This window comes from Entelurus aequoreus, linkage group LG01 (genome assembly GCF_033978785.1).
Source record: "Entelurus aequoreus isolate RoL-2023_Sb linkage group LG01, RoL_Eaeq_v1.1, whole genome shotgun sequence".
In the NCBI taxonomy this organism is placed as follows: domain Eukaryota; kingdom Metazoa; phylum Chordata; class Actinopteri; order Syngnathiformes; family Syngnathidae; genus Entelurus; species Entelurus aequoreus.
This window is the reverse complement of record NC_084731.1, coordinates 32,379,423-32,394,192: the sequence shown is the minus strand read 5'-3', so window position 1 is coordinate 32,394,192 and position 14,770 is coordinate 32,379,423. Positions and strand designations below refer to the sequence as shown.

The following is a 14,770-nucleotide window of genomic DNA, read 5'->3' as shown; positions in this document are numbered from 1 at the left end:
TTAGAAAACCCTTGTCCAATCATGTTCACACATCTGAAAACAGTTTAGCTCGTTACAGAAGCTACAAAACTGACCTTCCTTTGAGCAGATTGAGTTTCTGGAGCATCACATTTGTGGGGTCAATTAAACGCTCAAAATGGCCAGAAAAAGAGAACATTCATCTGAAACTCGACAGTCTATTCTTGTTCTTAGAAATGAAGGCTATTCCACAAAATTCTTTGGGTGACCCCAAACTTTTGAACGGTAGTGTATATACTGTATATACATATACTGTAAATGATAATACAATCATTTTATAATGGGTTACAAAGACTGCTAATTTTGGTTGCTGACATATGGGGTAACATATTATGTCATTTCCGGTTGTATTATTTTGTCAAAACTATTATTCTGGTTACTTTCTGTTGTACCATGGTTCTATCTACACTTTTGTTAAAATGTAATTAGCTCTTTTGCTTCTGTTGTTTGGATACTTTACATGAGTTTGGGGTGATTCTACAAATTAAGTATCGGTCCAATACCAAGTAGTTACAGGGGCATTATTTTATTATACCTATGCTGATGCTGATTCTTCAAATTGTCAAGATCCTTAAATGATTACCTGTACATTTTTAATCATAATTATAATCAGACAAAAACATAGGATGTCGGTGTAATAATATCAATTAAATATAAAAATGATTTCCTACTATTGGCTCTGATTTTAATCTTTTGGTTTTTACCATTAAAGCCCTCCTGTGTTTAGGGACTTATTTTCTGAGTTGGTAAGCAATAACAAAAGTGACAAAAGATTTAGTGATAATAGAAAATATTGATCTAATCACTGCAGTATCAACCATATACTGCTGGTATTGTACCTGGTATTGTTACTTTGTATCTTTCCGCCCACCTCTATTTAAATTTAAGGGCTCTAGCTTAGCAGTTAGCATATCCTCCTACGGTGTATAGTGTACAGCCTCCTAGGGACGAGGCTACATTGCGTTGAGGACACGTTTGTTCTCTTGTCGCTGTAAAATTTGCGGGACACAGCTAGAATGTGATATCAACATGCATTGTCATCATGTAACGATGGGATTAAAAGCTCTGTCGTTGCCCAAATTTATATCATTTATATCGCGCAAACCCAATTGTAACCAGCAGAGGCGCTCTTGAGTCAGTCCCAACTAGTTTGTAAAGTAAAGAACAACAACTTAATATCAGCTATAAAAAAATGAAAACTGGTTTCATGGGGAACTAAAATGTAAATTGTAGTCACGTAGCACATTACATTTCTGTATTGTGACTGAGTTTCTACCCTCTTAACAACTTTCAACACATTTATTAAGATATGTGTATTTCTTAAAAGATTGTAATAGAACATTTTATAAAGGAAAACATTTAAATGAAGCGCATACACAGAGTTCAAAGTATCCTGGCAAAGCACTTTGCAAGCAGCAGTACGTGCCCGCGGGGTGTTGTCTCTGATCTAATTCATGGTTTGCTTGCTGGTGGCAGCCTGCAGGATGTGCAACACAGTCAATGAGCATTTCTGATTGAGAAGACACTCTGTCCCACAGATTCAGATGACTGTGAATAAATATTGTGACATTACAAGTAGAGAATTATTTTCTTATTATGTCCTTTTGTCAGGAGAACGGTGGTCAACAGCAACAGGTTGCCATGGAAACCCCCGCAGAACACACCAACTACTCGTACCAACACACTAAGTGACGGTAAGGTATGTCGGCATGATAGATGATGGAAACATGATAACGACTTGATCTGCTGCTCCAAAGTGGCCAAAAAAAGTTAGAAACGGTGCAGTAAAAATAAGTATATATGGTAACGCACAACGCACATACAGTCGTACCTCAATTTATGAGCTCAGTTGGTTCTGTGACATGTTCTTGACTCAAAACACTTGTATCTCAAATCAACGTCTCCCATTGAAATTGATTTAATTGGTGCTTGCCTCTCAATAACAGCACAATTTTAACATGTAACATGCCTTGTAGAAAGAAAAACACAACTTTGAGATAACAGTTACTGTATAAAACGTCAAAAATAATACAAAAGAATGTTCTACAAACAACTACAGTAAACCTTAAGTTATGCTGTTCTTCAGCTATATAATAGAACACTTTATTCTCAATAAACATAAGAGCATGACAAAATTACATATAATGCTGGCGAGGCCAGTTATTTTGGGCAGCTTTGGGATGCTAAATTCAAATTTTGCTTGCAACTTAAAGTGGACTTATTATGCAAAACCAACTTTTCTATCCTGATGGTACTTGCTTATGTGTACTTGGATCCCCATAAGTCCCAAAAATGTTAAATCAAACCATGGAGACATTGCAGATATATTTGTAAAACAATCTTGCTTTCTTTCATCCGTCCCACAAACGAGACGTTTGGAATATATCCAATTTGTAACATTTTCTGCCCTATCTCCTCAGTGAACATATCCATATATGGTAACGTTTTACCCAGAGAGCTTAGTGCGAGTCCGCCATTGTAGTTTACACTGTAGTCAATAGGATTTTTCTTTTTTGCTACCCTCTTGTTGTGGGGCAGACTTCCTCCACGTTTGCCTTTTGTAATACAAAGTAGCGTATAGTTCGAATTTATATCTGCCAGTAGACTCCATATGGAAGCACTACAACTACAACATGACTGACGGGTAGAAGACGCTGTCGAAGTGGAGCCATATAAGGCCGCCCACAAAACGGTGCATCCTGGAGAGACTTAAAAACAGTCTGTAAAACATAATCCATGCAACATGTTGACCAAAGAATTACCTTTATATGTTATGTAGACTACAAGGAAGTGTTTTAAATGTAGAAAAAAATCGTAATATGACACCTCTACAGCATAACAACTAGCCGAGAGACAGCTCTTATCTCAAAACACTCTTAAATTGGGGCACTCTTAAGTTGAAGTGCCATTGTACTTTACTTTAGGAAAAATATCAGATGAATATAAAAAAGTAAAATATCAGAAAAATGTATGTTGTGAATTGCAGCAGATGGATGCTCAGGTTAATTACATATCGGATCATATAATTGTTCTACTCACTCTGTTTTTACACTATTTGTTGTCAATTAATAATTGTTCCGCCAATTACGTGAAATTAAATCATTTCCTACAGCACACTTGATGATCTTTCACTGGGTTTCACTAATACTGTATATACTTTAATGAATTACACCGGTAACCACAGATGTATATATATATATATATATATATATATATATATATATATATATATATATATATACTACCGTTCAAAAGTTTGGGGTCACCCAAACAATTTTGTGGTATAGCCTTCATTTCTAAGAACAAGAATAGACTCTCGAGTTTCAGATGAAAGTTCTCTTTTTCTGGCCATTTTGAGCGTTTAATTGACCCCACAAATGTAATGCTCCAGAAACTCAATCTGCTCAAAGGAAGGTCAGTTTTGTAGCTTCTGTAATGAGCTAAACTGTTTTCAGATGTGTGAACATGATTGCACAAGGGTTTTCTAATCATCAATTAGCCTTCTGAGCCAATGAGCAAACACATTGTACCATTAGAACACTGGACTGATAGTTGCTGGAAATGGGCCTCTATACACCTATGTAGATATTGCACCAAAAACCAGACATTTGCAGCTAGAATAGTCATTTACCACATTAGCAATGTATAGAGTGTATTTCTTTAAAGTTAAGACTAGTTTAAAGTTATCTTCATTGAAAAGTACAGTGCTTTTCCTTCAAAAATAAGGACATTTCAATGTGACTCCAAACTTTTGAACGGTAGTGTATATATATATATGTATATATACATATATATATATATTTTTTTTTTAAAAGCACAACAAAATATGCGTTTTTGCATTTCATCCACATGCAAATGTAGTTTTTTTTGTTCTTGTAAACAATAGTCACCTGCTGCATGCCTTCTCATCATATTACTGTCTGTACACAGTCGGACATGATAAAAGTCTAACACAACACATAAAAGCAGCGCTGCTACACAGGAAGCAAAAAAGTACATTTAACAGCTAGAAAGGTTGTGGTTGCTCACTCAATCTGGGGTGTTCAAATGGCCTGAGCCGCTATTGAAAGTAGAACTGACAGTTTTTTTCCCAAAAAATTATTTTAACACCAGTGTGGGAAATATTGCATTTTTGAAAATATCAGTGTGCGTGTGAACAACAACAATTACATCCTATTCACTCGTAACTCTTGCAGTCATGCCACAATTCTGGGTGATGTCTTCCAGCTCCATGGGAGCGGGGCTGAGGCCATGTGATGAATCCAACCAGTCAGGGTTCAGCTAAAAGAAAACCTTGCTTCGTACCGTCACCAAGCAGCCGGACTTGAACATGGATGACAAAAGGAACGTATGCGTGTGTGAGAGAAAGTGTGTGCGTGCGTGTGTGTTTCAGTTGTAAAGAACCAGGACAACACTTACGTCATTGGATTGTTCTGTTACCAAACTACCAAAGGAGGTAATCTTCCCCAGAGAAGATCTCATCTATTTTGATAACTCAAACCAAGGAACACAACAAAACATATATGTAAAAAAAAAAAAAAAAATCAAATTACTAAGGAGGAAAAGACCAGAGCGTTATTTTTATGCACGTTATATAACAAATCCTTATTTTTTAATGAAAATTGCATTCTGGATGTTTCAGAGTGACTCAAGTTGAAAGAGTTGAAACACAATGTGTCTTTTAGTTGTTTGTTTGTGTGTCTGTGAAATATGCAAATGTTTTTACTTTCCTGATGTCTGTTGTTTGACATTCTATTTGCAGCAGTGGGACAATACTTTGTACAGGTTAGGGAAAAAATGAAAAGAAAAACACTTGCTGGACTTGTCAAGTCAACCGCGCCGTTTAAAGCTACTTCTTCCTCTTAACTGCTGCAGATATTTCTATTCATGCACACATGATAGAAACATTTATTTATGTTTTTTTTTCCAATTGTGAATTAAGTGAACAAAAGACAATCAATTATTTCTATTTATATTTGACTTATTTTTCCGGAGTTTTTAGACCATTAACACATACATTTATAATTAAAAAAGAAGTTATTTAACAGTGGAGTCTGTTAAGATGATAAAGAAGCCACACAGTAATAAGCTGATATTTGGGACGTGTAAAATAGACCCTTTTCACACTCTTTTTATACTCTGCCTGCATTTCCTAAAAGTTAGCTTATAGGAAATGCCATTAATAATGGTTTTATTATTCACAATGCAGTTAATATTTAGACACAAAGATGGCCGCAATGCAGCAGTTTAATGCATTAATAATTCCTTCTCTGATTTCAGATCAACATTTGCAATAAAAGTGACTGTTGTAAATCATTCATTAGTTCAAGCAGCAATACACTCCCATTTTCTCCCTAATGTATAAAAAGCGCTTTATCAATAAAGTTTTGATTTGATTAATGACCATCGATTGCTCGTGGCGAAGGAGGCTAACAAGCTAAATAGTTGAGGAAAGTTGTAGTCACGCCACATGTGGGTGAAGTACTCATATGATGTCTTTAAGGTTTTAGAGCAAAGTTAGTTTGGCGAATTAAAGTTTTCTTCAGGAAGATATACCGTATTTTCCGGACTGTATAGCACCCACTAAATTTTGGAGAGTTTTTTTTTTTTTTTACCATGTATTAGCCGCACCGGACTATAAGCCGCAGATATATACGTTGCAAAATTAGGTATTTAAACAGAAATATTCTGGAAATGTTTATTTACATACCTTAATTGTTTCCATATGGTGCCTTCAACACTGCAGTTAAACGGCTGATCAAACAAAACAGAAGTCATTGTCGTGGACCCACTAGCTGCGGAAGCTAGCTCTCCAATCAGCTAAACAGACTCGATAAATCCACAGTGACATCTTGGTGAATTTACTGAGGAATTTGTGAAACTATACAAAAAGAATGTCGTCGTAAGTTATTAATACCAACACAGACACTCATGAATGTGTTAGCATATTAGCTAATGCCTACGACGCTAGCGTCATTACATTACGATAGCACGTACAAATATGCATGAAAACACTCCTACGGACATCACACATGGGACGGTTTAGTAAGTATAAACCGTTTTAGTTATATTGTAAAACTTATAAACATTGCTTGGAGTTATGAATGAAGAATCCATATGAGTAGAAACGCTATGAACGGCTTGAATTCTGAATGGCACGCCACTTCCGGTTGAAGGCACTAAATGGAAGGACACTGCAGCGTCTGATAGCGCTATAGCACAAACAATAAAACAACTTTTCAATGTATTTCCTTTTTTGTTTTTTAACAATTTTTATTATGGCCGTCAGCGAAGAAAATACATAAATTAACCGCACCGTCAAACTGTAGGAAAACAGTAGCAAGTTATAGTCTGGAATTTACGGTAATCACATAAAACTGAGATTTTTGTTTATTTACATACACACAGACTCATTCCACTATTCTATTATCTATTAGTGGTTTTCCTTCGTCGCCACAATGTTTGCGTCCGTTCTCTTTAACGTAGAGTGTAAGGTGTGTTGTTCCATTGCCTTGAGCTAACTTTTTTTGGGGGGGGGGAATTGGCGCTATGTAAATAAAATAAACATGAGCAAAAACGAGTAGCGAAAGAGATGAAAGGTGAAAAGGGTCTATTGATATTATTTTTATTGTTACGATTGGACGACAGGAGAATGACGGGTGTCAATGTGACGTAAATCAAACGGACACTTTTCACGCTCCCAGTCGCCATGTTGAGAAGTGGTTTTAGGCGGTTTTGTTGAAGCAACTTTTCTGGTATCATTTCGATCGACCTGGATCAATAAAATGAATGCATTGGCTGTGTCTCAGATGGATCACTTTCACCAGTACACTTCAGTAAGTATACTTAGGTCCTGAGTGCGTGAATCTTGACAATGTAGTTTGGTCCCAAATCCAATACAGTCGTTAAGCACTTACCGGGTATGACAATCAGAATATTTATCCGTTTCCTCATCTTATTTCCTATTTAAAGGTGAATTGCAACCACTTGATGCAGCATTATTGTCAACATTCGTATCGCCATGTTTTTCCCCCAATTCTGGACAAAATAGAATAGATGGTGTCCGGCACTGCACTCTGAACATTATGACCGTTTAGTGCGCAACATCAAGTGCACTGCATTGTTCCGTACTTCTCAGCGTGCACTCAAAAGTGTAAGTACAGGAGTGTGCCAATTGAGACACAGCCACTCAGCATATGAAGCTAGCAAAGACATGAGGGAAGTCACATGGAAGACTTAAACGTTCTTTTTGGAGTCGCTGGAAGTCTTTCTCAATGCTGTTGTTGTCACCTGAGTTTAAGTCATAGATTTTTTCTTTTTTGTAAAAAGTTTTTCCTTTTTTGCTGTCACTTGAAAGCCTTTTTTTTTTAAGCTACCTTTCTTTATTTTTGGATTGCCTTTGAAGTAGATGACGTAGAAGCTGTGGAGAAATAGCTGTAGATGCTAGTTTGTAGGCTTTTCTCTTGTTTTGATTCGCACCAATCTCCGTTCCAAACCTCGCGTCTCTTTTTGTATCGATGTTGTCGTGCCGTTGAGCCTTTTTGTATAAAAAGAAAAACAAAACAAAAAAAAAAAGAGGGAAAAAAAAACAAAAGCCCTTTGGAAAGCTGAACCAAACTCGTTTAGTGCTGATGCGCAACATTCATACTGATGCTGCACAGGTGTTGTCGCTAAAGTTCACGCGGGCTTCACAAAGATGGCTGACAAGAGAGGATATTTGTGACGCTTGTCCATTGCACACTGCACTTGCATTATAGGTTTGCCCCTTCAAAATAAGACCACAGGAATCTTTTAAAAATTTAACATATCACTGACAACTAATGAAGGAGACACGTTTTTATTCAAGAGGAAATTGAGGGCAAAGAGAGGATGGGACTCGCATGATAATAATAGTAACTTGTATTGTATCATTGGCATAGTATGTGTTTAATTCAAAAGGAGAGTGAGGGCAGCAAGAGAAAGGGCCTCTGTATTAAGTAAATTGCTGCAAAACCTGTATAATAAGCAAGTATGTTTTTAATTAAAACATCGACTTGTTTTATGGAAAAGAGACCGTGGGCAGCAAGAGAAAGTGCACACTTGGGGTGGGGATCACAGACTAACTTGCATTGTACCATTGGCAAAGATGTTTTTTCATTCACGTGTTACATGTTTCATTCAAAAAGAGATGAGGGCAACAACTGAAAGGGCCACTGTGGACACTAAGGGTGGGGATCGCATTGTAACTTGTGCTGTATCATTTGCAAATACATAATTTTATTCAGACGGAGATTGAGGGCAACAAAGAGAGCGAGGGTGGTAATTCAATAGTAACTTGTATCATTGGCTGACATGTTTTCCTCTTTGATAAATTACTTGCTTTATTCAAAAGGAGACTGAGGGCAGCAAAAGAAAAGGCTGCTACATAAAAGTGGACACTCAGGGTGGTTATTGCTTTATAACTTCTGTTGTATTATTGGCTAAGATGTTTTTTCAGGAATTGTTCTATAGGATATTGAGGGCAGCAAGACAAAGGGCCACTCTCTAACAAGGTAGACACTAAGGGCAGGAATCAAGTTGTTATTTGTATTGAATTACTGGCTAATATATTTTCTCATTGATATATTACACGTTTTATTCAGAAGAGAAAGGGTCACTGCATCAAAATTGACATGAAGGGTGGGAGTAATTTCTCATCGATATAGTACGCATTTTATTCAAAGGGAGGTTGAGGGCAGCAAGAGCACGGGCTACTGTCTGCATCAATGTGAACGCTAAGGGTGGGAATTGCATAGGAACTTGTATCATTGGCTAAGATCATTTGTCAGAGTTGTGACACATTTTATTCAAAAAGAGACTGAGGGCAGCAAGAGAAATGGCCGCTACATCAAAGTGGACACTCATGTTGGGAATTGCATCTTAGCTTGTCTTGTATCATTGGTTAAGATGTCTTTTCATTGATGTATGACATGTTTTATTCAAAGGAGATTGAGGAGGTTGAGGGCAGGAAGGGAAAGGGCGGATCGTGGGAATGACGTTGTTACTTGTATGGTATTAGTGGTAAATATAATTTATTGCTGATATATTACATATTTTATTCAAAAGGAGGTTGAGGGCAGGAAGGGAAAGGTAACAAAGTGGACAGGCAGAGTGGGGATTGCATAATAACCTGTGTTCTAATATTGACAAATATGTTTTTTGATTAATACATTACACAATTTATTCAAAAGGAGATTGAGGGCAGCAAGAGAAATGGCCGCTGAATCAAATTGGACTCTCAGGGTGGGAATTGACAATTGACTTGTGTCGTATCATTGGGTAAAAAAAAATGTTCCCTGATGTATTACGTGTTTTATTTAAAAGGAGATTGAGGGCAGCAAATTAAAAGTCTGTTGTGTCGAAGAGTGAAAATTGCATAGTAACTATATACTAACTAGATATTTTGTTATCAATATAGTGGGAGAAAAATATATATCATACATGTATGATGTATGGACATTAGAGTCCGGCTCTGATTGGGTGTATTTGTATTTTTTAAAAATTTAACTTTAAAAAGAAAACAAAAAACATTTTAAAACTAATTTAAGCGAGATTTTGACCCGCTATTTTTCTAAATAGTCCTGAGCTGTGACTGAGCAGCAGTCTTTTCTTCCTAAAAAAAAACAAAACATGAACGTCCTCTGCAGTGTGTTTTGCACAATAAGAGTTTATCCAAAATGTTTACTCTGACAAGAGAAATAGACGAAAAACAAATGTCCACTACAGTGGACGCTGGTTCTCAGGAGGACATGATATGGCTTCTGTGTACATAACAAACATCCTCAGTGTGCAGTGGGAAAGTGTCTTTCAGCATGTGACCGTGCAAGGAAGGTTTCATGCCAGTGTTGTTGTGTCCTGCAGGATTGTCAGGACTGTCAGCCCGTCCGTCGCTACGCTTCTCTTCCTGTTCTCGTCGCACTCTGCCGTGCGCTGCGTCCTTCATTTGTGCAACCAAAGCTGCTCTCGTGTGACGCGCGCTGGATGTTATTTTCTGCAGTGCAAGATGAAAATAATGCGGATTCTCAGTCATCCACGTCACGGAAATCAGCAAAGGTTGAATTGAGGCAACTTGAGTCTTTTAGTTTTTTGGAAAATGTTTTACCTTTCATCAAGATGTGTACCGAGTACCGGTAGTTCCTTATTTGGTCGTGTCAATGAGGACCGTGAAGATTCTGGACTAACAATACTGCTATCGGTATTTTTTTATCCAGCTGACTGACACGCATAACTAATTATGACACGCTGTCACGTTCAGTTCAGCTGGCGCTGCTACACATTAAAATCTGCTTTGAATAATGACAAATAAGGAAGCAACACCACACAAGTTTGTAACCACAATGTTTCCTCCTCAAAGTCTGTTTGAAGGGAACGCACTTTACTCACGACCGCGTTTTGTTAGCCGTCCTCCTAGCGTTGCATTAATGCACAGGCCAATTTTAATCTACTCAAAAAAGTTAAAAATTGAGCTCATATAATAATACATGAAGTTGATTTAAAGCAGGGGTGTCAAACTCATTTTAGATGGGGGGCCACATGGAGAAGAATCTACTCCCAAGTGGGCCGGACTGGTAAAATCACGGCACGATAACTTAGAAATAAAGACAACTTCAGATTGTTTTCTTTGTTTAAAAATAGAACAAGCACATTCTGAAAATGTACAAATCATAATGTTGTTGGGGTTTTTTTACGCTTACATGTTGCGGTTAATAGTATTCTATCTTTATTTGTCGTTATTTATATTTTCTGGATAAATTATGTGATAATATTCATCAGTCAACTCATTGGTGTTCATTTTCAATCTATCAAGATAAAAAAAAGTATCAAAATCAGATTACAGGATGTTATTCATGTAGTTTGATCATTTTCCTCGACTGGTGCACTAACATCCTGTGGTTTATTTTTTGTACATATGTAGCATCATCTACAAAGATACAAAGAATTGCTATTGTGACATCTAGTGGACACATTTAGAACAGCAGTTTCTTTCACTCTAAGAATTTCGGCTCATTTTTATACTTAGCAAACTCATCCCGCGGGCCGGTTAAACCTGTTCGTACGTTTGACACCCCTGCTTTAAAGCAATGTAGCATCCGCTGTGACTGACAGGTCTCTGGTTGCCATCAGACGTCACTCCATTGCACCACGTGTGCGTGTCAATCAACACACCTTGTTAAATGTGTTTCACTCAGTTCTGACTACAAACTGGACGATGGAGCATCACATTTTTTTACTGAGTCATTTTATGTGTATAACACACACTACACACACACATACTGCACATCGGGAGCTGTCTACACTCAGTATGGCTTCTCAAATACGTCCGTGTGCAACATAAACACTAATAACAATTCCTATTGTTACAAAGTGCATACCCACATTACATTGTATTGATTTACATCATATATACTTGATATGATGCATCATGTGAAAATGTATGTTCTCTGCACTTTATTATTATTTCCAGCTGAGTGTAATTGTAATGAATAGAAGCACAGGGAGGAATCTGTGTGCTCTTTACAAGAAGAGGACATGACTGCATTTCACCTTGTTGACTTGTTTAAGACTTTAAAAAAAACAGGTGTTAATCAAATACTTCCCTGCTCTGAGATGTTACAGTTCATCTTGTTGGAGGTCCTATGGTTTAATTTGTGCTAATAGAAATGCTAATTAAAATGTTTTTTTTTCACATCTTTATTTCTACAAATTACATATAGTTATGATAAATACCGGTATGGATAAGGGTATTGTACCGATTAAAAGAGGCCAAAAAGTTTGGACACTCAAAGAGTTTTCTTTATTTTCATGACTATTTACATTGTAGATTGTCAGTGAAGGCATCAAAACTGTGAATGAACACATGTGGAGTTATGCACTTAACAAAAAAAGGGGAAATAACTGAAAACATGTTTTATATTGTAGTTTCTTCAAAATAGCCACCCTTTGCTCTGATTACTGCTTTGCACACTCTTGGCATTCTCTCGATGAGCGTCAAGCACACCTGTGAAGTGAAAACCATTTCAGGTGACTACCTCTTGAAGCTCATCGAGAGAATGCCAAGAGTGTGCGAAAAAGTAATCAAAGCAAAGGGTGGCTATTTCCAAGTTTCAAGTTTTTATTCGTCACATGCAGAGTACACCACAGTGAAATGCTCTTCAGATATTGCGTACAGTGGGATCCAAACACTAGTTGCAGAATCTAATACACTAAATACCAAAAATACAAACATTTGAATAGCTCTGATGTACGTTAATTACAAGACAATAAGTCACAGTAGTTATGGTAGAGGTATCAGTACAAGTAGAAATACAGTAGTCAAATACAGTACCAGTGCAATATCAAATAGTATAACAGTATATACAGTATAGGAAGCAACAACTACTAAGGTGTCTACAGTTCTTTGGCAGTTGAGTAGTGACAGTAGTATGAACAAAGGTAATGGAACAGTATGACTTCTTTATACTCTGGTTTTTACATTATTTACAGTCATGGAATGAACAGTATTGTAGTATTGAAGAAAGTAGAATATAAAACATGTTTCCAGTTATTTCACATTTTTTGTTAAGTACATAACTCCACATGTGTTCATTCATAGTGTTGATGCCTTCAGTGACAATCTACAATGTAAATAGTCATGAAAATAAAGAAAACACATTGAATGAGGAGAAAGTGTGTCCAAACTTTAGGCCTGTACTGTGCTGTCTATCCCCAGTGTGGAGTGGGCATGTTTGTCAACAAGCATCCTGCTGGCAAAACAAGATGAGACTGTTAAAGGGAGAAATGTGGGGACATTGCTATCCTCCTTCTGAGAGGATTGATTGAATGAAACTTTTATTAGTAGATTGCACAGTACAGTACATATTCCATACAATTGACCACAAAATGGTATAAGTTTTTCAACGTGTTTATGATACAGATATATACTATCATCATAATACAGTCATCACACAAGATAATCATCAGAGTATATACATTGAATTATTTACATTATTTACAATCTGGGGTGTGGGATATGGAGGGGGGGGGGGGAGGTAGGTTTGGTTGATATCAGCACTTCAGTCATCAACAATTGCATCATCAGAGAAATGGACATTGGAACAGTGTAGGTCTGACTTGGTAGGATACCTTTCTAGTTAGACATAGATGGCTTCTTCCAATGAATGTCTCTTCTTCTTGAGATTGCCTCCATTCAACCTTTTACTGACTGGCGAAAGACTCAAACGGACTCCGAATCCATCCGGCGTTCTCGACACGTGGAAAGTAAACAGGAAGCGTAGAAGGAAACTCTAATGGGCTTAGACAACTTCCCAGAGGAACTCCCCGTGCAACTTGAGAGAACACATTTTGTACATAGTCTTTTTTTTAATTTTTATTCTCCCTTCACTTTCTTTTGACATTGCTCGTTTTTGTTTTTTTTTTGTGTGTGTGTGTGTGTTTTGAAGTTTTATCTCGTTGCATAAACTGTCCGGATCTCCCAAGTCATCCCAGTCAATGGCGCCCATGTGGAGCATGTCGTGGAAGTTGTTAAGACAAATGATTTTGTGTGTGTCGGCCATCACTTTGACCCGACCACAACAACAACAAACAGGATTTTGGAACTATGAAATGACAACTTGTTACAATGCAGTGTTTATTTATTTTATGATTTCTTCTTTTTGTTTTGTTTTTTAACCAAATTATAAGCAAAGATAATGTTACAGTGAACGTTTCTTGGAATATTAGTATTTTCTCATGCCGGTTTGTCACCATGCACTTATTTGTTCTTACGGCGACTTGATCGGACGCCTCCTTGGAAAAGATTGACGGCTTGTTTCATAGATTCAAAATGTTTTGCTGCTAAAACAGGATGTTCTCAGCAGGCGCTTGGTCGTCACCCGGTTAGCATTTTCATCATTGATTCTTTGTCAGTACTACGCAGTGCAACATCTCCCACTGGTGCAGTTTCCACAAAGTATGACAAATTTGTCCACGCGAACTGAATCCTTTTTGAAAATGCAGCGGGGGGGCGTCTCTCAACTCCTGCTTGTGAACACTTTTCTTATTTATACAAGAACTCATTTTGTACAGTTTTGTTAAAGGAAAGAGCTTTTTGATATTTGCTTACTTTGCGAAGCCACTCGGCTACTGTTGTCTTCCTGTGCCAGAGTTTCTAAAAAAATTTTTTTTTATTAAGTAAAGATTTTTTTTCTTCTGTCTTGGTTTTCTCTTTGAATTTGAAAATGTCCATTGTACTTTTTTGTAATAAAAAGCTTTGTTCCGATGAATGAAATTATTATTTTCCTTCAAACAACTTCATACAGTGTTGGAAAAAGAGTACACACAGTCGTGGTCAAAAGTTAACATACACTTGTAAAGAACATAATGTCATGGCTGTCTTGAGTTTCCAATAATTTCTACAACTCTTGTTTTTTTGTGATAGAGTGATTGGAGCACATACTTGTTGGTCACAAAAAAACATTCATGAAGTTTGGTTCTTTTATGAATTTATTATGGGTCTACTGAAAATGTGACCAAATCTGCTGGGTCAAAAGTATACATACAGCAATGTTAATATTTGGTTACATGTTCCTTGGCAGGTTTCACTGCAATAAGGTGCTTTTGGTCGCCATCCACAAGCTTCTGGTTGACTTTTTGACCACTCCTCTTGACAAAATTGGTACAGTTCAGCTAAATTTGTTGGTTTTCTGACATGGACTTGTTTCTTCAGCATTGTCCACACTCAGGACTTTGTGAAAGC

General features: G+C 37.0%; 1 protein-coding gene across 5 annotated transcripts in view; it reads left to right on the top strand.

The window, feature by feature from the left end:
• The window catches only part of LOC133650695 (RNA-binding motif, single-stranded-interacting protein 2-like), a 124,299-nt gene extending 110,006 nt beyond the window's left edge, over nt 1-14,293 (top strand). For 2 of the 5 annotated variants that reach the window (XM_062048249.1, XM_062048283.1), the window contains exons 13-14: nt 1,630-1,712; nt 4,246-14,293. In XM_062048249.1, coding sequence (XP_061904233.1) covers nt 1,630-1,710 — 81 coding nt within the window. In that variant the 3' untranslated portion in view covers nt 1,711-1,712; nt 4,246-14,293. Of the gene's footprint in view, nt 1-1,625; nt 1,713-4,214 lie in introns of all 5 variants that reach the window. The other 3 variants (XM_062048273.1, XM_062048264.1, XM_062048257.1) reach the window with 3 other exon arrangements.
• The last annotated feature ends 477 nt before the right edge of the window (nt 14,294-14,770 follow it).